Here is a 26963-nt window from a genome sequence, read left to right as displayed (position 1 = left end):
CGTAACTAAAACGATAAAGATACAGAGAACGATATCGTTGGGATCACATCGGAAAGATCTTTATCCAGCTGATGAATGATAACATACTGTCAGACAGTTTCTGGCAGATAATGTTTGAATATTGGTGATCGCAACGCAGCTTTAATGTCAGAATAATAAACTCTAGTGGTCGGAAAGTGGTTTGTTTACAGCGGGATATTATATATGTAACGCTCCTGAGTCGGGAAGCTGGCAAAATATATATATTTTACGGCCCGGACATGAGCGCACCTTCAGCCTTCTGAAAGAGCATCCTGCCTTTGCTGTCATATTTTGGAGAAAAGACGTTCGGGAATGAAAACAAAAGCATCTACATTCATTGTAGTGACTGAGAACACTGCAGCCCGCAGGCTTAAAATAAACATAACGTTATCGTCCGCTGGTGTGGACGACAATATAGTTATAGTTACAGTTATCATTATAATGTGAACGGCCCTTATCACAATAAAACACAACAAAATCATGATAACATCTTAAAAAACATGATTTTTTAATCATCTTAATTTAATCCTATATGGTTGCCAGGTTTATGCTATGCAGTTGCTGTGACTGGATGCATATTAAGATACATTTTTAATACAAAACATACAATTTTGATTGATCCCAGTCTGTTTGAATGCTCGATCCTGATTGGCTGGAAGTTCGTTTAATGCACAGGTACGCAAATAACAGCCATTTTCATCTGTCTGACCAAAATGACGCTAGTTGCACAAGATGGCACCGCTAAGCATTTGAGACGCCCATGTAATTCCGCGGAATGGGAAAGAAGGATTTTTGGCCGGCAGATGTGGGTGTTTTTTAGTAGAGAAAAAAGAAGAAAGTAATATCTAAGCGATATGACAGATCTTCTGTACATTGCTGACGACTTTGTTGAGTCAAAACAACTCGATTGGAAATCTGCCGTCGCAAAAGCTCACCGCCACCAACCAGCCCATTGCACTGTTACCATCAATAACAGCTTTAACTTGGCAAATGATCATGGTATAAGCGGTATTATACACAGCTGGCTTTGCATTAAATGCACAAATAAATCCATCATCAGCAACATCTGAGGAGGCCGTTATGGAGACAGAAGTGTTGTTTGTGATGCGGTACACATTCTCTTGGAATCAGAGCAGTTCTCTCTTTATCCTACTGCTGCGTTCAGTCACTCGACGTGTTGAACGGCTTCTCTTCTCCATCTCCGCTCGATCCGTCTCCCGGATTCTCCCGTGTATCTCCCTCATCTTGTCTCTCTGACGGTGTGACGCTCGATAGCACTCTAATGAAAAAAGATCTCCTCAGCCTCTCCGCTCAACAAGCAAGATGAAACCTAATGGCTTTTTTCTCCTCTCTTCTGGTGATGAAATATATATATGTATGCGCCGACCCCTGGATGCCAGACATTCATTTCAGAAGCAAAAGATTCTGTTTACAATGAAGCGGGAAATGCAAAAACAAGCCCAACACGCTGTACGCACGTACGCTATCCTTGTCTAATGTGTGGTCCTGTTAGATACTTGTGTTTTTATTACAAATAGCCTCGTGCTATGGGTTGAGACAATTTCTCTTTTATCGGGCTTGATCGACACAAACACAATCTGCTAGCTATAATTTAATTTCATCAAGGTCATAAAAAGTCAAAGAAAAGCGTGAAATGTTATCAATGAAATGAACAGAGCACAAAACATATCTTCTCATTTACACAGCTCATAAATGTACGGTTTTACAAAAACACGATTTGTTGTACTCGCATTACCATGTGCACGTGCACTAGACACGCACGCCGCTGTTTTTGGAAATCGCAGGAGCCAATTGTGTAAAAACATCAATAAAGTAACTAATGAAAACCTCTCTGACCTCTCACCAGAGCCTGTGGTCTTCACTACTAACATACAATTTCACCTCCACAAATACTACTGACAAAAAGCTTGTGGTTAGAAAGTTTGCCTGGAAAAATGAAAATAAAGTCTGTCATCCTGAACGTACTACTGTGGGACATATAAACTCTAAATATAAATATTCTACATAGAAAATAAACGATATAGATGAAACGCACAATAAAAGGTCCAATAGCTAAACGTCAGACAATTCATCCGGGCCTGGACGTTTATTTAAGATTTAACTTATTACAACACTTTCTCATGAGAAATCTGCGAAGCTTTTGCTTTAAAGCACGAAAAATATGAATTGCACACACACAAACACTGGGCGACCGTATGATAAGACATGTTTCAAAGTTTACAATCAACATCACTTGTTTTTCACTGCAATGCATTCTGGGATTTCATCCACACTTAAAGCACACAGTCAGTGCTGCCTCGGATTTTGACCAAAACAAGGTTTCTTATACGACAACGAATGTCCACAAACGTAGCAGTAGATGTCCCAAAAAATAAAACATTAGGTGAAATGCTGTGAGAAGAGTTTGTAAGGATGGGACTTACCGAGGGCATTTGGCTGGAGAGCAGGTGTCCGTCCTGGGCGAGCATGTTGGACATCATGAGAGTGGGAAGCTCGGGGTAGGAGTACGGGTTGATCAGGCCGTTGTGGGGGAGAGAGTGACACAGGTAACTGGATTCGGGGTCCATCAGGTGCAGTAGATGCGGCTCGTGGTGATTGGGAGGGGTTATAGGGGGGATCTCATAATCCTCGTCGCCTCCCCCACCTCCATTACCGGTTCCTCCTCCCTGTCCTGAGTAATTCTGCTGCACACACACGGAGAGAGAGAGAGAGAGAGAGAATAATTAGATTGAAACATTTTATGATGGTAATGTGAAGGGGGCCTGCCATGATGTCACGGTTGTTGCCATAGCGCTGCTATGCGGTTGCTAAGGTATTTAGAATGGTTGTTGGCACGTTGCTATGAAGCCGCTCATCCTAGCAAACATCACACTGATTACTTTTGTGAACAGAGACGTAAAAGCAATTACATCAATATTATGCGGTTAAACTAGCGTGAATCACTTTTTTGGGAAAAGTGTCATTTGGCAAATTACGGTTTTGGATTTGATATCGCAGAAAGTTGGTGGAAATACTGAATTATCACAATCAACTTTTGGAAGTGAAAGGACATGTTTTTATAACTGTAAAGTTAAATCTCTCATGTTTTCAACAGCAGTGTCAACTCGATAGAAGAAACATGTAACGTTACAATCAAGAGAGAGAGACAGAGAGAGCTGAGGTATTCAAGAGGGAACGAGAAGCAATTTTGTGGGAGGCGATTTGACTGGAGCACCCCCATAATGACTGACTCAAATTAATCATCAGAAATAATATTCCGCTGTCAAGCATTCAAGAGGTTTTTTAATAGAATTCTTATGATTCATGTCTGCCCGTATACATCAAACAGTCCGTTCTGCAACATTTCAGAAATCAATTCAATATCATCTTTGTGTTGCCTGTCATCTTCGCCTGGAGAACGGCCATTTATCTTGCAAACAAACATTTTTAGCAAATATGCGGCCGTGGAAGAGGACAGAAAAGCATTGTGGGACGTCAGAAATCACATCGTCGCTGTGCATTACTCAAATCACAAAGATCTCCTAAATATATCACCTGTCTGGTGTTCTCCGCAAGGCTAAAACGCTAAACCGTATTTTAAGAAGAACATTTCACTTCTCAGATGTTACGGATCGCTTAAAATGATCTCTGTCTTGACAGCTGTTGTGAGCACAGTTTGAGACATTGTTAAGATCTCTTCTACAGTTGAACGGAGACGCATGTGAGATTACTGGAGTCTTTTTCTCATCGGGCGAAAAAGAAGGTGTACGATCGGCACAGATTTCTATTTGCTCTTCGCTTAGTTTCATTGATGAGCACATTTTGAGACGTTGTGGAGATATCTCTGTGTGCTGAAAATACATGCAATATCACTTACTGAAGCTTTGGAGAAACAATCGAGATATTAATGAGACACCATTATAAAATGAGATTTCTCATTTTCGATTTCTTTAAAGCAAGTCACGCTGTGGCAAAGTCAGGAGATATTAAATGCTCTGCATTTGTTCACCTTCTAACTTATTGCAGCTTTTGAGAAACAACTGAGAAATTGATGAGAAATATGATGAGATTTCTCCTGCTTTTCTTTGTTAAAAGGTTTTGCAAAGTAAAGAGATATAAAGTGCACTTCATCTAGCGTTTAAAGGTTTTCCTTTTGTTTACATTCTACTGTAATTGCAATTGAGAAACAATTGAGACATTAATGAGACCTCATTGCATATCATCATTTATCATTCTTATTTTATTATCACTTTGACAAAGTGAGAAGATATTACATCTAAGGTTATGTTTTTACTGTCTCTTGGCCAAATCTAACACATATTCAAAAAGTATTTTGTCGTCCAGTGATGTGATCTGCTCCGGCATGTCGTTGTGCTGCTGGGGTTTGATATTAATCTTCTATATAGTTGAAGGTCTTTTCGAAGACAGATGTCTTTGTTGGCTGCAGGGTCCCTGCGATTGTCTGCGGCAATAGATGTGAAAATGAACATTTCCTGAAATTCAATTTCCCTCATAATTGTTGGAAGGAAACTTAATAGAGTGTTGTAAACACTGGGGTGAGCGGGTATTGTGTGAAGAGAGAGAGAGAGAGTCGCAGAATCCTCCAGAGATTTGTCTTCTAGAGCCACTATTACAGATTCACCTTTAAAATATGAATTAACTATATTAACCTCTTAACAGAAATAATGCAGGATAGTATCAGCAGATATGACAATCCATCTTGGTAAAAATCACGGTAATGCTGTTGTACATCAACATGTAACATAGACATAAAAGTCTCGTCTGTTTCTCAGATATTTCTCAATCTGAAAAAGAGTCAGAAATGTGTCTTAGAAGAGTCTTAGTTTAAGAAGAGATGTCAACAATGTGTCAAACTTAGCTCAGATTGATATTATTGAAGATCTCGATATGAACTCAAACGTTTCTCATAACATTTACCCAAATCCAGATTATTTTATAAACTGAACTCAAGACGACGCTACAAACTCAAACGTGCATTTAAAATCCTCCAACATGTTAACAATGAATTCTGTAGGTCTGTATGAGTATGAGACGTTTGTCAAAAGTAGCAGAATGTCCTTGATGATAAAATGTAAATCTCAAGGACGTTGCCAGTTGAACGGTTCGGGAAAATCCATAATTCATCTGGCTGACTTCAGGAATGCAATTGTGTGTTTTACACATTTAATTCAGACATTTCAAAACTCTAAACAGTCTGTAATGAGACGATCGGTCAGAAAACACAATGACTTCAACATCGTTTCCGTCTTTTTCCATCTCTGTCCAATTTTCAAGGATATTAGAACTCAATTTGAATGCAAGATGGCGCTTGTATTGAGTTTGAGAGTTTCAATTTGTAGCTTTCATTAACTGAAGAGCGACGCCGCTTTGAAACCAGCGGCCGGGAATATTTACGACGTGTGCTCGGGATGAAGAAAACATTGGGATCTGGTTTGTTGACTGTACAGTCGGCACACTGTACACATACGATCGTATCAAACTCAAACGCCTTCTGCTTTTATAAACAGATGAACGGATAGTTTGCATAAGTGATGAAATAATGCAAGAGAGAAGACGGCTTTACGCCCGGGAAGAAGACCAACTATCACTGGCATGAGTTTAAAGCTATTGTACACCATCGGGCTGATGAAAAACCTGAACATATGAGCGAGCGAGATTCAGTCTTAACACAACAGATGTCATTCAGCCATACATCTATTCTGATCTGCACAACTACATTTACTAAAAAAAAAGATTGGACAAGTCTGCAATCAAAAGTCAATATAATTGAATCAAATTTACCCAAAACCAGATTATTTTACCTCTACAATCCACCTTCATACTCTTCAACGACTCTCATTGTATTCTCTCTTAATTTCTCCTAAACAATTTTAGTAGAAACATCTGAGACTAGTTTGATACACAACCGAGAACTCGATCAAATCTCCTGTGAGTAATAAAACTTTCCTCTGAGAAGCTTCTGTCCTGCGATGCTCTATAGAGAAGACAGATTGCTGTAAACGTTATATTAATATTCACACCTATGAAATGTAAAATAAGCAGTGCCTGCTGCAGAGTTTTAGCTGTTATATAAAATAATATTTCTGAATTAGTGATATGTCTCGGAGGAACACTTACTCAGGAGAAAATAATAAAAACTCTCAAAGTTTTCAGGTAGCTAGGCAAACGTAATGCAATGTGTGTTTAAAGGCGTAATGACAGATTTTTCTAATAAGCACTTATCTATAGACCCTGAAGCAACACTCGCTGATTGATGTCTATGAGTTCTAACCTAAAACATCCCCGTAAATTCAGAAAAAACACACATTTATCCGATTCACATCTATGTGTGCGTTTGGATGATAAGTCTGTCAAAGACAATGTTTAGGAGCGTCATCTGTTTTTATTTTGGATGACAGACACACCGCCATCATCAATTACTCAAACACACCGCTTTAAGTAAATAGAACTGAACCCTGGTAAACAGCGCTCGGATGAGTTTTGACATAAGCACCGCACACATTTCCCTCTGAAAATTAAAAACATAGCTATAATTAACTTTATTTAAAAAAAACAAGTATATGCTGTGTCTTTTTTTAGACGCGGGCACACAACATTGGCTGTAAATCAGTGCAGATTCCAGCGCTCAGAGCGTGGATGGGATTATGGTCGTCGGCATCTAGCGATAATTAATAAATAAACTGCTAAATGAAAGCTAATTGCAAGAGTCGCACGCGCGCGCAGTCGTATTCACCCATAAATAAAGTGAATGTTCAGCCTACACGCCATCTGCTGCAGTCCACATTATACCGAGAGCATGTGGACGAGAAGAAACATTTAACCTTCAATGTGTTCATTCAAACACCATATGCTCCAGCCGAGCCAATTTACAGCTTGAAATATTCACAAATCTGCACCAGAGTTACATAGAGTCGATTTTCTACAGTTCAATAGCACTTAAAAGAAATGTCTGGTCGAGAAAAATCATACTTTCTGAGGATTATTGTATCTCACCATCGGCATCTCCTGTATGTGTACGCACAAACACACGCACAGACACGAATACACACAGACATGCATACACACAGACACGCATACACACAGACACGCATACACACAGACATGCATACACACAGACATGCATCTATCTTTCTATCCGTCTGCCCATTTATCTATATATCTGTCTGTCTGTCTGTCCATCTATCTATCTATATATCCGTCTGTCTGTCTGTATATTTATCTATATATCCCTCTGTATGTCTGTATATCCATCTGTCTGTCTGTCTCTATATCTATCTATATATCCGTCTGTCCACATATCTATATATCCCTCTGTCTATATATCTCTCTGTCTGTCCATCTATCTATATATCTGTCTGTCTATATATCCATCTGTCTGTCTCTATATCTATCTCTCTGTCTGTCCATCTATTTATATATCTGTCTGTCTATATATACATATGTCTGTCTGTATATCTAGCTATCTATCTATCTATCCGTCCATCCATCCATCCACGATCGCAACCTCACGGGGACTTTGAGAGTAATTTGAGAGAGGAAGTCTTGATAAATAATAAATCTTTCAGGTACACTGGATTTCGGCACAGCAAATATGAACATAATTATCAGAAACACACATATGATTCATATATAAGCTATAAAAAGTGGGATGATTCAGTGTCATGTACACAGTCTCTCTCTCTCTCGTTTGAGCTGGATGACATCAGTGGGTCATTATTACTGCACACTGGACCGGAAGAGACAAACACACTGAGCAGATATCAGAGAGATGAAACTAATGATGAAAACAGGCATTCAGAAACATGACAGTACTAACACAAAGTGCTGGAAACACATAACTGCCTTTTACGATCAGATACCTTTACAGAAAGTGAGTTCAAAAAATGACTACCATAAAAAATACACAAACTGATGGAGCTTAGAAAACAAGTCAAACTCAAAATACAATACAAGCAAACACATCTTCTTGATACTAAATATCATAAATGTGTTTGATTCATTTGATACAAGGGCGTTATTTATACAAAATTAAATGTGTTTCATGGTTCTAATATTAATATGAACACGCTATATATATAATATTGTACAATATATGCTAGCTATTCTACTTAGCAACACTTTGTGTAACTTCTGAGATTGTTTTCTTTCAAAAATATGAATTATAAATATGCCTATTTAAATTAATATTAAAATAAACAACAACATAGACTGGGCTTAGTCAAATATATTGTTTGTTATGTTTATTTTTTGCCTATTGTATATAGTGCTACTGTCTCATTGCTTTTGTACATATTGCAATTGATAATGTACAAGTGTCAGCTTTTTTCCACATTTTCAATTGCTCATGTCATGTTGATCAAAATATAGTAGATGTTTCTCTGTTGAATAGCCTTACCCCTCAAAACATCTAGGCATTAGTTCCTTGCATAAGCCATTACATGCAAAATTGTTGAACTATTTGTCATAAACTGTCAAGCATAGTTTTACTAATTTCTATTAGACCTTTTGTACATAAACGTGATTTGATGAAATTGAGCCTCATTCATGAAGGAATGTAAAGTGTTAGTTCAACCAACAATCAACCAGTTGTCTAAATTGCTCAAAGGTGCATCTCATGAACAAGAAATTGGCAAGCATATATAGACAGACCACAACACAGAGTTGCAATTTTCCAATAATGGATGGACCAGGAAACGAACAGGATCAACATCCAAGAGGAGGAGGAGGAGGAGGAAGAGGAGCAAGGATGCGTGGTGGAAGGCAAAACAGAGGAAGAGGCAGAAGAGGACATAGGCGCATATCTGATGACATAAGGGCCACTATTGTACACCATGTTGTCAATCATCAGAGGCGGGTCGAAGGGTGCAGCCGAATATTGGGAGATCAACCGTGTCCTCAATAGTTCAAACGTTTCGAAGAGAGAACAGCTATGTCCACCAATGTACAGTGCACTGTTACTGTATATAAGCTACAATGCTTCATATTATAGTCCACTTATATTTCACAGCATACAGAAATATACTCTATACAGATACATACTGCACCTTACATGCACCCACCTGTATGTTTTACAGTCAAATGTGTGTTTGCATAGTTTTTGTCTATGTGAAAGTGTGCGATGCATCGCTGCATTTTTTTTCCCCACATAGGACTGCAAGATTACCTCAAACCGGTGGCAGAGGACGCCTTTTCACACCTCAACAGGAGGAGGCTATTTGCAACATGGTCCGAGCAAACAATGCCATGAGACTCGGGGAAATACAAAGGACCATTATAGAAGACAACGATTACTTTGAAAACATCCATACGGTTAGCATCTCAACCATCGACAGGGTGCTGCATAGAAACCAGATGAGTACCGTGTACCATTCCAAAGGAATGAGGACAGAGTTAAAGAGCTACGATACCAGTATGTACAGGTAAAACATATATATCTATGTAACTCCTTTACAGCAACATTTTATAGTGATACATAGTAAGCATAAACTGCACACATTTCCATTGCTGTGGAAGGAACATGCAATATATGTACATTTTATGTCACTCTTCTTTACCAAAACAAATTCAACTGTGTGTTCTGGGATATAGCGTATAATGGAGTTGGAATCAAGTGAACCCTCTCACAACTTTGTATATGTGGATGAGGCTGGCTTCAACCTGACCAAATGCAGAAGGCGGGGTCGGAATATCATCGGTCACAGAGCTACTGTGGATTTGCCAGGCCAACGGGGAGGAAATATCACCATGTGTGCTGCGGACCATGGTGTCCTAACCCATATCCCCCTTATAGTCATACAACACCCAGCATCTCCTCTACTTTTTAGAGACTCTCTACAGGGCTCTCATCCCTGATAATGAGAGGGGTCTGTTTAGAGAGGATTTGCCAAAGTATGTGGTCATTTGTGATAATGTGAGTTCAGCCTTGTGCAGTTTCAATATAGTAACTGTCATCCAAACTGTAGACTAAGTTTACATCAGGTGATACTGTCAAAGTACACAGTTACATTGACAACATGCCTAAACATTTTGACGACCTTGTTCGTGAACAATGACTCAATGACTTATCATTCTGATGACACTGACATGATCATTGGCATGAATATTTACTTTTGAGAGATGTACTAAGGATTTTTATTGACTGACTAGCTTTAGAAACATATCTACTGTATATTGCAGTTTGAACAAATTGTTCTGAGAAATGCACTTATTATTTTGCACATGTTAGGGATGATGTGAAAAACGCACCAAAGCGACTGAGAAAAACTGTAATGTTATTTCAGTACTTTGTAACTTCATCATCGCTTGACCTTATATAACAGAAACAAGCAATTTCCTTATAAGCAATTGCAAGATTTCTCTTCATATCATTTTGTCATACTAACCGAAGGGCTTATTTACATTAAACACAACAATATGAACAATGTGGAAACAGACGTCTATGAAAAAGTCAGACGTGAGGACTAATACACATCGTTTCAAACAGGCATCACTTTCACTTGACACAGATGAGAGTGAGACAGAGGATCTGGCAACCGCACTTAAACAAACACGCGCTCGTGTCTGAGAAATATTCCAAACAGGCGAATCTCATGAAAACATGTCCAGCTTATATTTCCTCCCCAGAATCAACAGGAAAAAATACATATGTATAAAAAAATATCACAAACTAGAAGGAACTCTTGTTTGCAAATAAATATACATTCATTTATATACAAGACAGTGCTTTCAACTTATGTCGAAATATTTTCCTGCACTTCCTATTTGATTTTCGGGTGAAATGTGAGCTGGATGAGACTCACCCAATGAGCAGAGGCTTCTGGGACAGCATGAGAGTTTTGCTGTGGCATCAAGTCTGGTCGGCCAGCGATCACTCTCGCCTTTTGTCTCCTGACTGACTCTCTGCTTGCTCAGCAATCGTCTATAGAAATATTTTGGCAGGCCCGCGCTTTGTTTTCATTTCACAAAGGATCTGGGGTAGGAGCGGGGCGTGGGGGCAGGGCGAACGGGCGAGCTCGCTCTATCTCGCTCGCTCTCTTTCTCTCTCTCTCTCTTCAATCTAAACAGCAGGAGGAAGTTGTAAATCACGGTAATGTACTCAGCCGTAATTCAGAACAGCAGGGAGAGCAGCACACACACACACGCGCTTCATACAGACGGTTTACAGTTCGCAGAAAGACGCTTTAATCAGTGAAAACGAACCAATGGTACGAGATCTCCTATCGCAGCCAATCGCAAGCCCGTCCAATCAGAGACGTTCAAATATTATGGGGAAGAATTTTACTCTATGACCTTTAAAAACAAACAAAAAAGATATGTAAACTAGATTAAATGGAGAGCAAACGGGAACTTTAGGTCGTGTCTCAGATATTTCTCGCAAGAGTCTGAAATCTAACAAATGTCAACCGTGTGTCAAACTGAGCCCAGATTTGTCAAGTCTGCAATCAAAAGACAAAATGGTTGAAGATCTCAATATGATCTCATTTCTAATCACATCCAGATGATATGACCTCCACAGTCTACATTCATTTGCCACCTCCGTACTCTTCATGCGCTTTAATTCTCATTTGCTTTTTCCCCAATTTCAGGAGAAACATTTGAGACTAAAGGCCGATTTTTACTTGTGCGTCGGATTAATGCCGTAGGCTACGTGTCATTTTCATTTATGCTTCTGCATCGTTGTCCGCGTCCACAGGCGATGACCACTAGGTGTCAGTGCCAACGAGCGTGTTGCTTGTGTAACAAGAGCCGAAGAAGAATCGGCTGGTTTGAGAAGCATTAGCAGTAGCAGCGGCGAGTAAACCGTCACTTTTGTTGTAGCATGAGATGTTAAATACAGAAGAACAAATCATTTACTTAGATAATTCATTGGGAAATGCGTTTGGTTTTTTAGCCCGAGTGACCGATTCAAACCGATTCACAGCACTTGCGATCCGAATACGAAATTTTTGTATAGGTGCGCGTCAGGCTACTGCGTAAGATGCGGCGTAGGACCTACACACAAGCGAAACCGAACTTTAGTTGATACTTAAATAAACAAAGGCTAAAATGATAATATATGTCATTTACGGTTTTTAAGGCAGCGATAAAAACCCATGCAAATGAAATCTAGGGCATTACATCAACAAAGAGAGGAGACAGCTAGTGTTTTTAAAAAGACTCAAACTCGTCTCGCCATCTCACCGTTCTGTCATTTTAATCCCGAATAGATTTTCCGATTGAAGGTTTTTTAATCGGCACATGAAGCGCCTCGGGTGAAACTCTCAGTTCTCTCGCCCCGATCCCGTCACTTGTAAAGAGTACAATCTCTCTCCTGAAGTATCAGACAGAAAGACAAGTATTCCTCTCTTCTCCTGTTCCTCCGATCACAGGCCTACTTGGCAAACGAAGCTCTGGGAAGCGATCAATAAAGCCCTGTTACTCTAATTGTGAGATTATAATCTTGACGGCGACGTCTTCTGCATACTCAAACAGCGAGTGCATTAGAGACATTTCCAGCTCTTCTCTAATGCCAATGATGCAAATGCGAAGACTAACATTTGTGCTGCACGATGCCATCGAGATGAACTTCAGAGCCATGAGTAAATTGACACAGCGGATGAGGACGGTTCGGCATACTAATGATGAAGAACATCAAGATATTTTCATTATTTACTTGCCTATATATTGATAAAAACGTATTCGTTTGTGTCCTGTTGAAGAATAAAGTGTCATCTCACGATGATATGAAGGGGAATAAATGAATAAATGATGAGAGGATTTTTATATATTTTTTACAATTATTTTAACTAACATTAATATGATGTTGCGTTTATTCACGAGGAAGAAATACAAATTCAACAGGACAGACAGACAGAAACATTGAGGGGTTCTTTCAAATCAATCTCTCTCTCTCTCTCTCTGTATCTTTCTCGCTCGTTCTCAGCTCCATTCAGCCCTCTCTCTCTCTCTCTCTCTCTCTCTCTCTCTCTCTCTCTCTCTCTCTCTCTCTCTCTCTCTCTCTGTATCTTTCTCGCTCGTTCTCAGCTCCATTCAGCTCTCTCTCTCTCTCTCTCTCTCTCTCTCGCTGTCTTCTATGTTTTCCGCTCTTGTTCGCCCGCTATCGATCGGTTCAGTTGGCTGGAGGTCAACCCTCGGCGGACTCCAGACTCTTTTGTTCACGGTGGTTACCGTGGCGATCCTCCGCGACCCCGAACACACAGAGGGCTCGTTAGGGGCCAAGCGGAGACGATCTCTCCCCTACAATCAGACGAGGTCAAAGGTCACCAGAGGACAGTTCAGTCAACGTGAATGTTACGACTCCAGGGAGCCGTCGGGCGTCTGATCTGAGAACAGAGCCGGTGCGTGATGGACTGAGTCCTAATGTTTGCCATTTTACGGATTTCGGATTTAATACACGACGGCGACATTACACAATTTTGTGGTATTCTGTTGGTAAAATGTTTCAAAGCATGTTTTCACATGCAAAATAACTCAAGTGATTGATTGTTCAATGGACCGCATTGCATACATTTTGATGAATTAATTCGACAAGCTGATTAAAGAACCAAAAATATACAATGCAGTCTTAGCTGTTGAAACGACTTCAATAACGTTCGTTCAAGGATAAAGACAACGCAAGAATGCAATATTCTTCTGCTAATTTCAACTGCCCTTCGTTGATTCAATCTGCTATTCTTGATAGATCGAAATAAGACTGAACAGCCTGTCAGGTTATTGAGAAGCAAACAAATTGAAATGAAAATGAGTGTCAGAGAAGGTAAAGTAACGGTAAATATTGTTTGTTTTTGCACTAATAAAATACAAAGACATTCTCAACTAGTTTGTGTGCGTGTGACAGTGTTAAAGTCTAAATCAGTCTGAACAGCCTGAACTTGGGTCAAGCGAACAAGACTGGCCGACAGATGTCAAATGTGAGTCAACAACAAAAAAAGAAAGAGAGATGCACTGCCTCTTTAGTAGCACATCATATATATAAAAGCCACCGACTCAAAGGGACCAACATTCAATTGCATCCAAAGCTATATTTTCAGCTATATATGAATGTATATAAATCTGTCTGAAGTTGATCTCTCAGAATGAAAGCTAAAGAGGTCAAGAAAAGCAGACAAAACCATTTCAAACATCAGGTTCAGGGGTGGTCTCATACCTGACTCGGGGAGAGAAACTCCTGGTTGTTGTCACTCATGTACATATTTTCACCATCAAACTGTGGGCAGACAGAAAGAAGATTAAAGTTTGATTGGTCAGACAGCTGAGATAAAGGAAAATCATTTGCATATCAGACAAAAAGAGAAAAAGCAATCGAGTCAAAGCAGTCAAGAGCGTGACGGACACCTGCTCTGTTCCACACCCTACCTAGACAGCACTGAACGTTGCGCAACCATCACACAAAACCTAACATACACCTTTTAGTTTTCCACCGTCTCACTGATGTCTAAGAGAAATTACTGAGATATGAAAGAGATGTTTCTTTTCTTCCGGGAAAGAAGCAAAATAAAAACAGAGCTGGTTTCGATATGATGTAAAAGGTGGGTAGAGGATATTAAAATAGAGCAGGTTGAGAAAAAGTGCAGCACTGTGTGATTGTGGTCACTGTGACATAAATGACTCAGTTTGGTAAGTTGAATCACAATCGCATGATAACCTGCGACACACGTGACAACACCGGCAAGATGGCCGCCGCCCCCCCCCAAAACCCTCAGGGTAGTGAAGGAACATACAGAGCTTCATACGAGAGACAATATCTTTCTTTTTTACGATCTGATGGATGTCAAATAGTTAAACGGTGTGAACACAATTTCCTGAGAATATAAAGTATAAAAAGCTCCAATGAAGAATCACAACGCAGAAATAAACATTTTAATGAACCTGCCACCCTTAGATATCTAACACACACACACACACACATGTGTGATTCTAAATGAACAATAAACAAGAGTTTTCATCTCTTCATGAGTTCAGAGAATGTGATTATTCATGACGTTGGGCTGCGATTCATCATGACACGTAAGCCAAACAGCTGATGGGGTCACCGCACCACCACACACATATACAGATATATTATATATACATTTGTGTGTGTGTGAGAGAGAGAGAGAGAGAGAGAGAGAGAGAGAGAGAGAGAGAGGGAGTCACAACAGAGCGAAACATGCCATCATGCATTTAATGTATATATTATATATTGCAAACTGCAGCAACGATAAAACAGATATAGAGCACAAAAATATGCGCACAAACACACAAAAACACACACTCAGCTATGATCATTTTGCTTATGGTCTTGCAGAATTGCAGGCAGATTTCTAACAGCCCCTCCTAATTAAAATGCAAATATATCCAAAGCAAACTATAGACATCTGCACGAATTACATTCTTTGGCTGTGTGTGTGTGGGGGTTATAATGGAAGATCTTATTCATTTCAACATCCCCTTCACGCAGACACACGAAACACAGTTTTGTATGAAGTATTGTACAATGTACCGCAATTCACAATGTGACCGGATATTTAAATTCATGTTTTTAAACAAAAAGTACCACATTTTTTTAAAGCCAACATTAATACTAAAAAAACAGACATCCGACATTTACTTCAGGTCTTTCACTAACCATGGTAATTATAGTTCTGCCAAGATACCATGGTACATGTAGAGGAGTCAGTGACCACAGACATGATTATCAATACATATGATCATACATATGTTTCAAATTTTGCCAAGAAATGTTTACAAACTCTCTCTTATGACAAAAAACATAATCGCAATTATTTTGGCCAATATTGAGATCCCGATTATTTAACACGATTAATCATTAACCTTTTTAACAACATAGAAAATAAAAACTTGGCTTTTAAACTTTGAGAAATAAATAGCACTGCTGAACCGCTGTAAAGGAAAGGGTGTGCTGTGGATTTATACTAGAAGAAAGGAGATGATCCTTGCTAAATGGAATGCGGCACAATAATCGTTTACCTCGATTATTTGGTTTTTGTAATTGATGAAGGCCAAAATTGACCATTACGATTAATTTTCGATTAATTGCACAGCCCGAATGTATATACACGATTAAAGGTTAAAAACGCGTGTCTAAAACGAGCAAATATTTTACAAAGCTCATCGCTCTGAAAAGCGAGGTGTGCTATGATTGGCCAGTTAACCAGTGTGTAGTGATTGGTCGAGTACTGCAACGCAGAAATGTTACGCCTCTTACCATATTTGGAACATTAGGTTCCAAAGCAATTGTACTGACAGGTACGCCCACCTTACGCGCGTATACATTTGGGCGGTCTTAGTCAAATCATACCACGAACTGACGTAGATGTGTGGGGGTGTGGTTACACGAGGCGTTTCAGGCAGGTCTGGGTGATCGTTCGCTTTTCGATAGAATGCATCTTTTGTTCTCACACTTTAATTTTTACAATTTTACGTGTCTAATACATGCATGGGCAACTTATAACACACTAAAGAGACAGAAAAACATGTATTCGGCCCATATGACCCCTTTAAGTGCGAATGATTGGGCAAAAAGCACAGAATAAGTTTAACTGACAGCATTATTGACTTGTTAACCAAAACCATTCAATAGATATCATGATAGTATTGTTAGCGAGAATTCTTGATAATTGTGTAATGAAAATTTGACAGCCCCAGTATAGCATTGCTTTGGGGTTGCTAGGGTGTACTGGATGGTTGACAACTGGCCCAAATCAAAAGTCTCTGTGATACCGTCTCTCCTTCGGTGAATGTTTAGGACGAATCTGCCCATTTCTGTCCACATAAAGCTTTTACTCAGGGCCAGAGCTCATACAAAAGACTCCATTGAGGCTTTGGGTTCGAATAGTTGTACATGTCTTTAGCACACGAAGCTACAGCACTATGGTTACCATGGTAATGTTCACAAGAGATGTTTTAATTTCTGGAAGACAGAGCATGCACGCTTTTAATATGTGAGTCTTTAAATGTTTTCACAGACTGTCATTAACTCTTACGTATGTATTTTCTCATCAACAAACAGCTCTGGTTTCAGACCAATGTCAGCTGAAAATAGACACTGAACATGGTTTCAGGTGAACGCACCCACAAATATTGTCAAATGAACAATTAATTTGGTCCTCTGTGTGACCTGATGTTTCCCAGATGTTTATCTTATCCGTCCATAAAGATTTTAATGAAGCTCAAGTGGAGTTTCTACTACGCAAGCATTCAGATAATCTGACAAAAAGATGTCGCGCCGTTCAATACTTCATATCCATAATGTGAAAATGATGTCAGGATTACTTGCGGTTCACTCCTCACACACGACAGAGCAGTCAAGTGGAGCACAATGCATTATGGGATAGAGTATGCAGTATAGTGTGTTTTATATAACACATGTAAACTCACGAGAAGAGAGTAGACATACAGTAAAGCATTCAAAACCCTTCCCTCTCTCTTTCCATCCGTCTGCCAGGCCAGGCGTTTCTATTAGCTGTCTAATTGCACATTCCATAGTGACAAGAGCTCATTAGTGCTTAATTACACACGTGTTATTTAGTGCAAACATCTCCATTTGGGCCCTTTTGCCGTGTAATTGTTCTGCGAGGACGAGAGTGGAGATGAAGGGCACGTCTGAGTGATCCGCGCCGAGTACGGAGGGCTGGAAGTAGGTCATGTGTGGCAGCAATAAACAAGAAAGACTGGAAATAAAATAATACACACACGCAGACACACACACAGACAAATACAAAGCTCATGGAATATTAAGAGTGCACTAATAGATGGCAGTAAGAGACAGAGACTCTTTTACATTTGAATTTCAGAGAAACCGGCAGACTACATGAATATATCAGTGTTGTGCATGCACATGTGTGTGTGTGTGTTTACAACAGTGCATTTGTGTTTTCACTATAGACACCGACCGCATTTACATGAGAAACATCGAGGAGTGTTACCCATTTTGAACGTGACATTTAACAAGATACAAAATTAGCAAAAAGCTTGATGGTAAAAGCAGTAATGCGCAACCTTAAAGTCATCGTCAACCGGAAGTTGCGATCATTTTTATTTCCGCATTCTGACGCATTTTCGAGTGAAATGGAATTTCAAATGAGGCTTATTTTCTACTACAAATGTATTGGATGTATAAAAACAGCCGTCGCATTTTGAAATGGAACTGGGACTGACAGTTTAAGGGGAGGAGTTAACGAATACTCCGCCCAAGCCGTCTATCACACGTCATTTGACATGGATAGTCACTTGAGGGCGGAAGTGATTTTTCAGATTTTAACAGAGGCACATGATTTTTTTAAAGTCAATGACCCACATCGGTGAGCTATTTACTGTGAACGCTTCAATATTTCATGAAAAAATTGGAATCGCCATTTTTTATTTCATTGGGACTTTATGATGCTTATTGTTTTTATGAACCACAGCCAATTCTAATATGGTAATGACCATTTGGAATGCATACTAAATTGCGATAACTATAAAAATATTAAAAATAAACAATTGGACTGTTTACACTTCGGTTTAGCATGCCTTTGAAATGTAGGAATTTACGCCAACAAAACCCCCCTTTAGGTGATTTTAAGGGATAAAATGTCTTACATTGAAACAAAAGGATAGCTTGAAAAAAAGAGAAATAACTAAAAGGTGAGCAGTTTACATTCCTGGATATAAGTGTGGTGCATGTTTTGAAAATGATCCAATCAAAAATTTGAGTCACAGATCTAAATATTGACATCTATGCATGTGATTTTGCAGACGCCTTTCTCCGAAGCAATTTAAAATGCATCAGTATGCGTGTTCTCTGAGAATCAAACATACAACTTTGGTTAATGCAAAACAAAACCGTTCTAAAACTATTTATATCATAAAACATACAGAGCAGTTCGATTCCTGAATGCTAAATGGTGAATTCAGATGTTATGTTCGCGCTACAATCTGGCAACAAACACCCTCGCCAGGCACACACAGACCGAACATTTCAAACAGTTCAGTTGTCGCCCTGAACACATTCCAACAGAAATCCGTAACGGCAGGAGTAATGAAGGAAGCTGCTCGCCTGCTCTCTGGAGAATTAATAATATTCCAGCACTGCTGAATCTAATAGGCTCTCTCTCTCTCTCTCTCTCTGATATTCAGCAGAGAATGGCACTTATGAAATATTAATATCATACAAAAATAAGGCAACTCCAGCGCGCTCCATCTCTCAAACTCCAACGTAATTGACTATGCGAGTCTCTCCAAATCAGGCCGCAAATAAAACGAGAAGAAGAAATAAAGGAAAAGGAGAAAGTGGGAATCTGTCAGATTTACGGCAAAGGAAGACGAGCGGGGATTTAATATACAACTCGCCAGATGATAATGCACACAAAAAACAACGTTATGTCTGTGTGTCGCTCAAACACCACACACAGATCAGTGAATGAGAACATTAGATGATGTTAAGTCATGATATCTGTGTGTGTTTGTGCATTCAGATTATCTAAAGCATCAACATGAAACATTTTCATTAGAAATGGAGGATTAAGGCATACAAAGGGCAAAAAACCTCAATGTTCATTTGACTCGCTAATTTTACATGACGGACTGTCAAATTTGTACAAATATCTTTTATAAAAACAACTTCACTGAATTCAACGAACTACATCCGGCGAGCTTTCCTGCACATCTGAGAGTGAAGTCCCGCCCTCCCTGTGGTCTTCTGTTTCTTATTAGCTAACCACTTTCGTGTTCTTAAACTGGTTTAAAATGTGTGAAGATGATTCACAAAATACGTATCATACGGTTTGTCTTATCTTTAGCAAGATTTAACAGGTGCGAGACATAAAGACCAAAACAATACAAAAGTATTATTAAAGAATTGTAAAACCGTCCTTCGTTTCTACAATGACTTTCATTTATTTACTACTTTCTCGTTGTTATTCAAATAAAACTAGTAAACAAAATATCACTTCATACTAACTTTAAGGTGTGTATCCACTAAATAAATAAATACCCTCAAAAGCAGTTTACACCATTGGGACGTCCAAATCCATGAGATTACACAGTCGGATTAGAGAGGTCAGGACGCATTTAAAAAACTCCTTCGATTGATACGGCTAGTTTGCAGTTCACATCACCATCACTTCTGCTGTTTTCTGGATTAGATGCTCTGGCGGGTATCGAGCGTGAAAACATTACATTAACACGTATTTAGCAGAGGCGGGAAATCTGAGATCTCATTTGGTTAATCCTGCCGTCCCTTCGGAGGCTTTAGCGTCGCCAGGCGCGTCGTTGCGCATTTAACATTCAGCTTAGCGATGCAGATGGCGTTACCACGGCGATAGCATTACGTCAAATGTGCCGTAGCGTAGAAAAGGAGATCTTATTAATATCGCAATTGTCTCTCGGAAACGACCCAAAATTAAAGATGCAACTGAGCTAAAATCTCCATTAAGTCTCATGAGTTTGGAATGAGAAACCTATGAGCAAAAACATATTCATGGGGGGGACGGAGTCACTGTGGATTAAATACAAATGTAAACGTCAAGACCTTCATGCAAACAAAAAAAGAGAGTTAACCACTGATGGTTAGAGAAGGAAAGAAAAACTGGTGGTTTTAAAGAGCAATAAACCCTTCTGAACATGTGTGTGTGTCTGTGTTGTTCACCTCCAGAGGAAGCTGAAAGGTGAGGGCGGGTGGGTGTGCGAGCATGCGGGGGGGTTATTTTAGCAAACTGAGCGGATGTTTAACTGAACCAACTTTTAACTGAACCCTGTGTGTGAAGATATAAAGATACCGAACAAAGAGGCAAAACCTCGTTCTTTCCCCTCACCGCAACACCTGACGCACGGGGCCGAGGAGAAACGGCACGTTTCCTCTCAGAGCTGTTAAAGTGGTTCTTCTGAGCTCAACCATCATGCCACGGTTTGGTTAGACTTCTTAAAGACTGCTGTGGAGACGCTCGATATAACGCAGATCATTTTAAAACCATTCCTATGTAAATGTACGCGCGCATCCGGAAAACTCAGCCGGAGAGAGACTTGTTCGCATCTTTTTTTAGACGGCTTGTCAGAACCCTGGGCATTGTAAAAATATCCTTTTTTTTCTGGTTTCATTTGTGAGAGCGACGAGAAGAACTCAAACTAACTGGAGAATAATGGAATACGCACGTTTATTAAGCGCGTCGGGTTCTTTCGTACAGAATCACAATCTTCTTACGACGATATTCAACAATCTGATTCATTTCAACACGATTCGGGTCTCCACGAGTCTGACTGCATTTTATGTTGTATTAGCTGATCTCGAACACAGAGATTTCAATTTTCAAGTTAAGGATGCCATTTGTTTCTCTCACATCCAAACTCACCTTATAACCATCACGCTTTCACACGGTACATTCATTTTCACTTTACGTGTTAAGTAGATAAAGTCAAAACAAAACTTACAGTTTGAAAGTTACTTCTAGATGTTTCAGTGATTCACGGTTATTTGCTTTGTTAAATAAAAACGTCCTTTCAAGCAACGGAAAGCGAGAAAGGAAACTTGGGTAATTGTGAGTCAAACGTGCTCATATTTGTTAGTGAGTCATCCTGATGTGTGCTTGCGTGTGTGTTTGAACACTTGCACCAGTGCAAACAATAGCTGTGTGCATACAAAACCAGCGACTGCTCGTCTGCGAAACACTGTTGAATTAAACTGATGTCTGCCGTGTGTATTTACATTGATCCTCATTACTACACTGCATTTGACGAACACAAAATGTTGGCATTTGCTAAAACATATATTGTGATTTGGTCAATGACTTTCATTGAAGTCATGTGCGAGTTCAAAAGCTGCTTCACGAACAGATGCATTGTGGTTTCCAGAAATGATGTACACGGAATTCCTTCTGCAGACCGACATGAGACAATAAAACAGAAATAGCCATGCGAACAGATAATGACGAACCAAAAAGTACCGGAATGACATTCTGCACCATGGTATTAAAGCATCTGATATCATCAGCTCATCTCGTAGCGTGTGTGTGTGTGTGTGTGTGTGTGTGTGTGTGAGGGGGAGAGGGAGGTATTGGTGGGTGTGAAGTGTGGCCCCATGGGGATGTATCGGGGCACATGGACTCTGAGTTCATCATGTGAGACTTTGAGAACCACAAAACCACCAAAGACAGACAGACACACTCAAATAACAGGGGGCGCTAGTGAGAGAGATCCTGTCACAACAAAAGAAAAAACAACCAATCTGCCCTGACCTGATCTTTCCAATATATGTACGTCACATTGCATTATTATATCCCTTTATTCTTCTACTTAAATATATATTATAAATATATTGTTCTTTTGTAAATCTTTGTTTAAACTACACTCGATTTCTGTTTTTATATATTTACTTATATATTACGAACCACTTTAAGTTGCACTACATGCAAACACTTTATATTATTATAATTATCTTTCTTTTCAGTTGTTTACATTTTGTCATGCCAATAAAGCACACAGAGAATCTACTTCAGAAAGCAAGACGGCAAGATTTCGATGCATTATAAGACTGCACCTTTTGTTAAATTCTGTGCATGTGTCGTTCATATAATCAGAATGCATTATGGGATTGCTGAGTCTAAGGAAAAATGAACTATAAAGCACTCTACTAATCTAAATTAAACTGTATTTTGATTTGATCTGACACACAGTTGTAATGTTCTATGTCATGTGATGTGAGAGTATGATGGGATTGTTCTCACCCCTACAGAGGGCAGTCGTTTCCCCTGGGGGTTGGCTCTCACGGGTAAAGTGCTGTACAGCCTAACACCTCGATCTCCTACACTGTATCTGTTCTGTAGAGATGGACAGAGACACAGATTGAGAAGACGAGAGAAAAACAGACCAAAGTTTAGCTTTGGGAACACAAGCAAACGGTCGAACCGTTCCGCAACATCATTGCAAATAACAACAAATCAAATCAACATGACAGAAATGTTTTGGTAGACGGGGTTATTTACTGTGTTCTGGTTTAACACTTGAGGTCAAAGGTTTGTTGTTCGAATCCCTAAAGTTAACCAATGAGTGACAGTGATGTTTATCTTTAAAGCGGCACTAATAACATATTCTGCACAACAGGTATAATGACATGTCAACTGATTTGAGTCAGTCGCACTGGCCTGATCCCACCGCGTGTACACGTGTGTGTGTGTGTGTGTGTGTGTGAGGCCTGTTGGAGGAAACACTCCCCGCAGGAGATATGGCAGTCTGGGTTTGGGAATCGGAGCAATTCAACGTCTAATGATTCACACAAGAGGTTGTGCCAAAAACACACACACGCGCACACACACAGTAATTTCTTACTTATTAAGTTAAAATCACAAGTACAAATAACAAGTACTTACTTCGTCTCTAAAGAAAATAAATCATCATGTGTTGTAAAACATATGACGTCATTCTCTGCTAAAACATTATTATATGCTGATAGTTTATCGCATTTACATTTACATTTATGCATTCGGCAGACGCTTTTATCCAAAGCGACTTACATTGAACTATACTATACATTTGTATCCGAGTATGTGCAATCCCTGGGATCCAACCCGTCACCTCTGCGTCACGCTCGAACCATTGAGCTTCAAGAAAGCTTATTAGGTTTCGCTCAAAAGCTTGACTAAAATGTTTCTAATAATCTTAAAAAACTTTTAAGCTGTAGGTGTAGGCATAAATGTCTGCAATTACTTTGTAGAAAAAAACATAATTGTGTCAACATATCAATTTCGTTCATCACGAAGTATATTTTTCAAATGGACGACCAAGAAAGAGAAAGCAGCCAATATAAGACGGGGAACTGCTTCAATACTCTTTGTATAAGCTCAAGAAGCTGAATGATAATATGCCAAGAGAGCGATTTTGCAAATTCTATTCAAGCGGTGGTTCAAATATAGTTTTGATTTATTTTAGATGCTTTTAATCACAACATAATTACCACATTTACAGCTGTCACACACATAGTTTTGATGGGACTCTAAAAGGTAGAAAAAAACAAAACAAAGATAGAATAGGTGTTTACAAACGTATGACTGGTACTGTACATTTACATGAAAAGAAATAATCTGCTCATAATCAAGTGGACGACTCAATCTGACCGAAAAAGCCTTTATGTAAACATCCGAATCAAAGCGATCCAGCTCGATCAGAATCAAACTTTAGTCGGAATGGAAGGGGCGATGTACACCTGAAATAAAACGATCGGAAAATGAATCAAGCAAACACCTGAATCGACCAAAAAATACAGATACAATAGCGCGATAGTGCTTATGTTTCAATATTTCAGCAATACTTTGACGTTGTGCAAGGCTCATGTGTTCTTTCACAGCATCAATAATAGCAAACAAAGAACATTTTAGTTTTTATTGAACATGTGAAATGGCCGTATGAAAAACTCTCTTGCACTAATGTTGATTAGAGACGAGGTGTGAATTTGATGACAGACGCTGTACGCTTGTGCAGAAGTTTTGTTCAGAATATTTATACGGCACAAAGAGAGAGAATCAGGTGAATCTACAGGGCAGATATCTCAAGAGTCTAAAGGATTTTACTGATGTTGTCATGCGTTTTATCATATTTGTCTGCTTAACTCAGACACACATCTCGGGGTTTTCTGCACGTTGTGCTTTCCTGTTAACCGCCGCACGTGTCCGTAATTGATGCGCCCTTTACAGCAAACTTTACTGTAAACCGTGGGCGACTCGAGGGGAACGTGCTGACCGAGCAGATGTACAGTATCAGAATGATTGCGGTTTGAATGGAAGTTTATTAAGTGCTGACTTTTATTTAAGTAACAACTTGCGGACAGTTTGAAGTGAAGCGAGAGTGGTTGAATAAAACAAGTGACATATTTAGCAGTTGGCACAGGAATCACACATTAGCTTCCAGTTCCTGTTATTGGGTTACTTACACGACAGAAACAAACAGACGCAAACATGCTCACCAATACTTTTAAATAGTACCAAACCGAACAGTGCCGAGATGAATCACGACATTTGATGCGAAGCAAAATAAATCAACAGGGGACAATTACAAATATTTTTTGTAAAACAGCGAATTATTCATCCTAAATCAGCCAACTATATTCCTTTGACAGCTCCCATAAGCCAACCGGGTTACTCGATTTCTCTTACCTAAACAAATTCTATTTGTCCCCAAGCGTTTTATTGCATGACCACATGAGATGCTGTGAGGACACACGCTGGTAAAAACCACTGATATTATGTCAACTTTGTTCTTTAACATGTTGCCCAAAGTAAGCTAAAGTGTAATAGAGAAGGTGTTAAAAAACAAACAAACACAAAACAATCTGCAATAAAGCAGCAGCTGCTAACATGCAAATGTCTCTCGGACCGCGACACCGTCACTGCGTTTTGAATTTCGGATATTATTACAATGCAAATTGCATAGGGCCAGAGATTAAGTTGCAATTATGGCCTGAAAAGCATGAAGAGCGATGGAAATGTGCTATTTCAGGCTCTGCGTCCTGCCTGTCCGCGGGAGGAGTGTACTTAGTTATATTAAATATAGTATAAAATACTGGCTGGGAAGAGGTTGAAGCACTAAATGCCATAAAGACAGATCGTGCGTGTACACGTGCAAGCTTCAATGTGATTGTTTAACATTCTTAACAAGTGCTTAACACACATCCACATTGAGACATTCAGACAACTGCGATCGGATTAAAAAATGTAGTTAATTATGAATAAGGGCAGAAATATACCTCACATACAGCAGAAGAGTCTGTACATAAAGTTCTGTATGGCACTCAAATTCACCAAATTGCTTAAATGAAAATTGATAAACAAAGACACATATCGTCCGCTGTCAGATATTTTAGACCCTAGTCAATATGAATCCTACTGAGAAAAAATAGGATTTAGCGAAGACTTAAAGTGATCGTTGACTCCAAGATGAAGTCATTTCCTCTCGTCGTTTCAAACATGAATGACTTTCCCAAGAACACAAAAGAAGACATTTTGAAGAAAGTTGGTAAGCGAACAGCACTGGCTCACTTCTATTATACGGACACAAAACCAATGCAGGTGAACGAGGACCAGTGAACAACATTTGTCAAAATATCTTCTGCGGAGGTAAGAAAGTCATACAGGTTTGAAATGACAAAAGGGTGAGTAAATGATGACACTATTTTAATTTTGGGGTGAACTTTAAAGGGACAGTCCAAAAGTTGTGTCATTATGTGTTTGTAAATCTGTCTATGACTCTTTCTTCAGGGACAAACAAAGGAAGATATTTTGAGAAATGCCTCGGGGGTTTCGTGTCCATGTGATGGAAGTCAAAGGGGTTTAGAGTTGTTTGATTATCTTCCTTTGTGTTCTGCAGAAGAAAGAAAATCACATTAGGGTAAACAAATATTCATTTTTGGGTCAATGTCCCTTTAAAGAGTATAGAGGGAATATTGTGTAATTTAAGAGAACGGTTCTGGTAAATAGATGTACATTTCTATCTGTTTGAAGGTAAATCACCAATTAAATGAACACAACTATAATACAACTATAATCTATACAACTATGATATGTCATAGTCATTGTTCGATTTCTGTTCACATCCGCCACAGACTCTTGCTCATTATGGAAATAGGGACAATCGTTATATTGTGTGTGTGTGTGTGTGTGTGTGTGTGTGTGTGTGTGTTACAGGGTTCTCAAATTAGGATAACACAGGAAAATGGGGGCAGTGAAGAGAACACCTGCACTACAACACTAAAGCTTCTCTAAAGTCTCTCTTGCACACATTGACACAGCTATCCAGATGAGGACAAACCACATTTACGCATTTAGCATTAAACAAGTCGCCAAACTAAACAACTCACACTGCATTCAAGCTATATATTTTATCAGCATGTGTAAGAATCGAACCCGTGACATTTGCACTGCTTACACCACCAACCGAGCTACCGAAACAAGAAACAG

General features: G+C 39.3%; 1 protein-coding gene across 9 annotated transcripts in view; it reads right to left on the bottom strand.

Annotated features, from left to right (window-relative positions):
* Nucleotides 1–26963, bottom strand: part of tox2 (TOX high mobility group box family member 2) — an 84850-nt gene that overhangs the window by 29042 nt on the left and 28845 nt on the right. For 2 of the 9 annotated variants that reach the window (XM_079460529.1, XM_079460536.1), the window contains exons 2-4: nucleotides 22743–22835; nucleotides 14189–14248; nucleotides 2466–2723 (exon numbers count right to left, since the gene is read on the bottom strand). In XM_079460529.1, coding sequence (XP_079316655.1) covers nucleotides 2466–2723; nucleotides 14189–14248; nucleotides 22743–22835 — 411 coding nt within the window. Of the gene's footprint in view, nucleotides 1–2465; nucleotides 2727–10841; nucleotides 11198–14188; nucleotides 14249–21450; nucleotides 21592–22742; nucleotides 22836–26963 lie in introns of those variants that run through there. The other 7 variants (XM_079460528.1, XM_079460535.1, XM_079460533.1 and 4 more) reach the window with 6 other exon arrangements.

Source organism: Barbatula barbatula (assembly GCF_947034865.1).
Source record: "Barbatula barbatula genome assembly, chromosome: 7".
Taxonomy (NCBI): Eukaryota; Metazoa; Chordata; class Actinopteri; order Cypriniformes; family Nemacheilidae; genus Barbatula; species Barbatula barbatula.
This window is presented reverse-complemented; position numbering and strand designations above follow the sequence as displayed.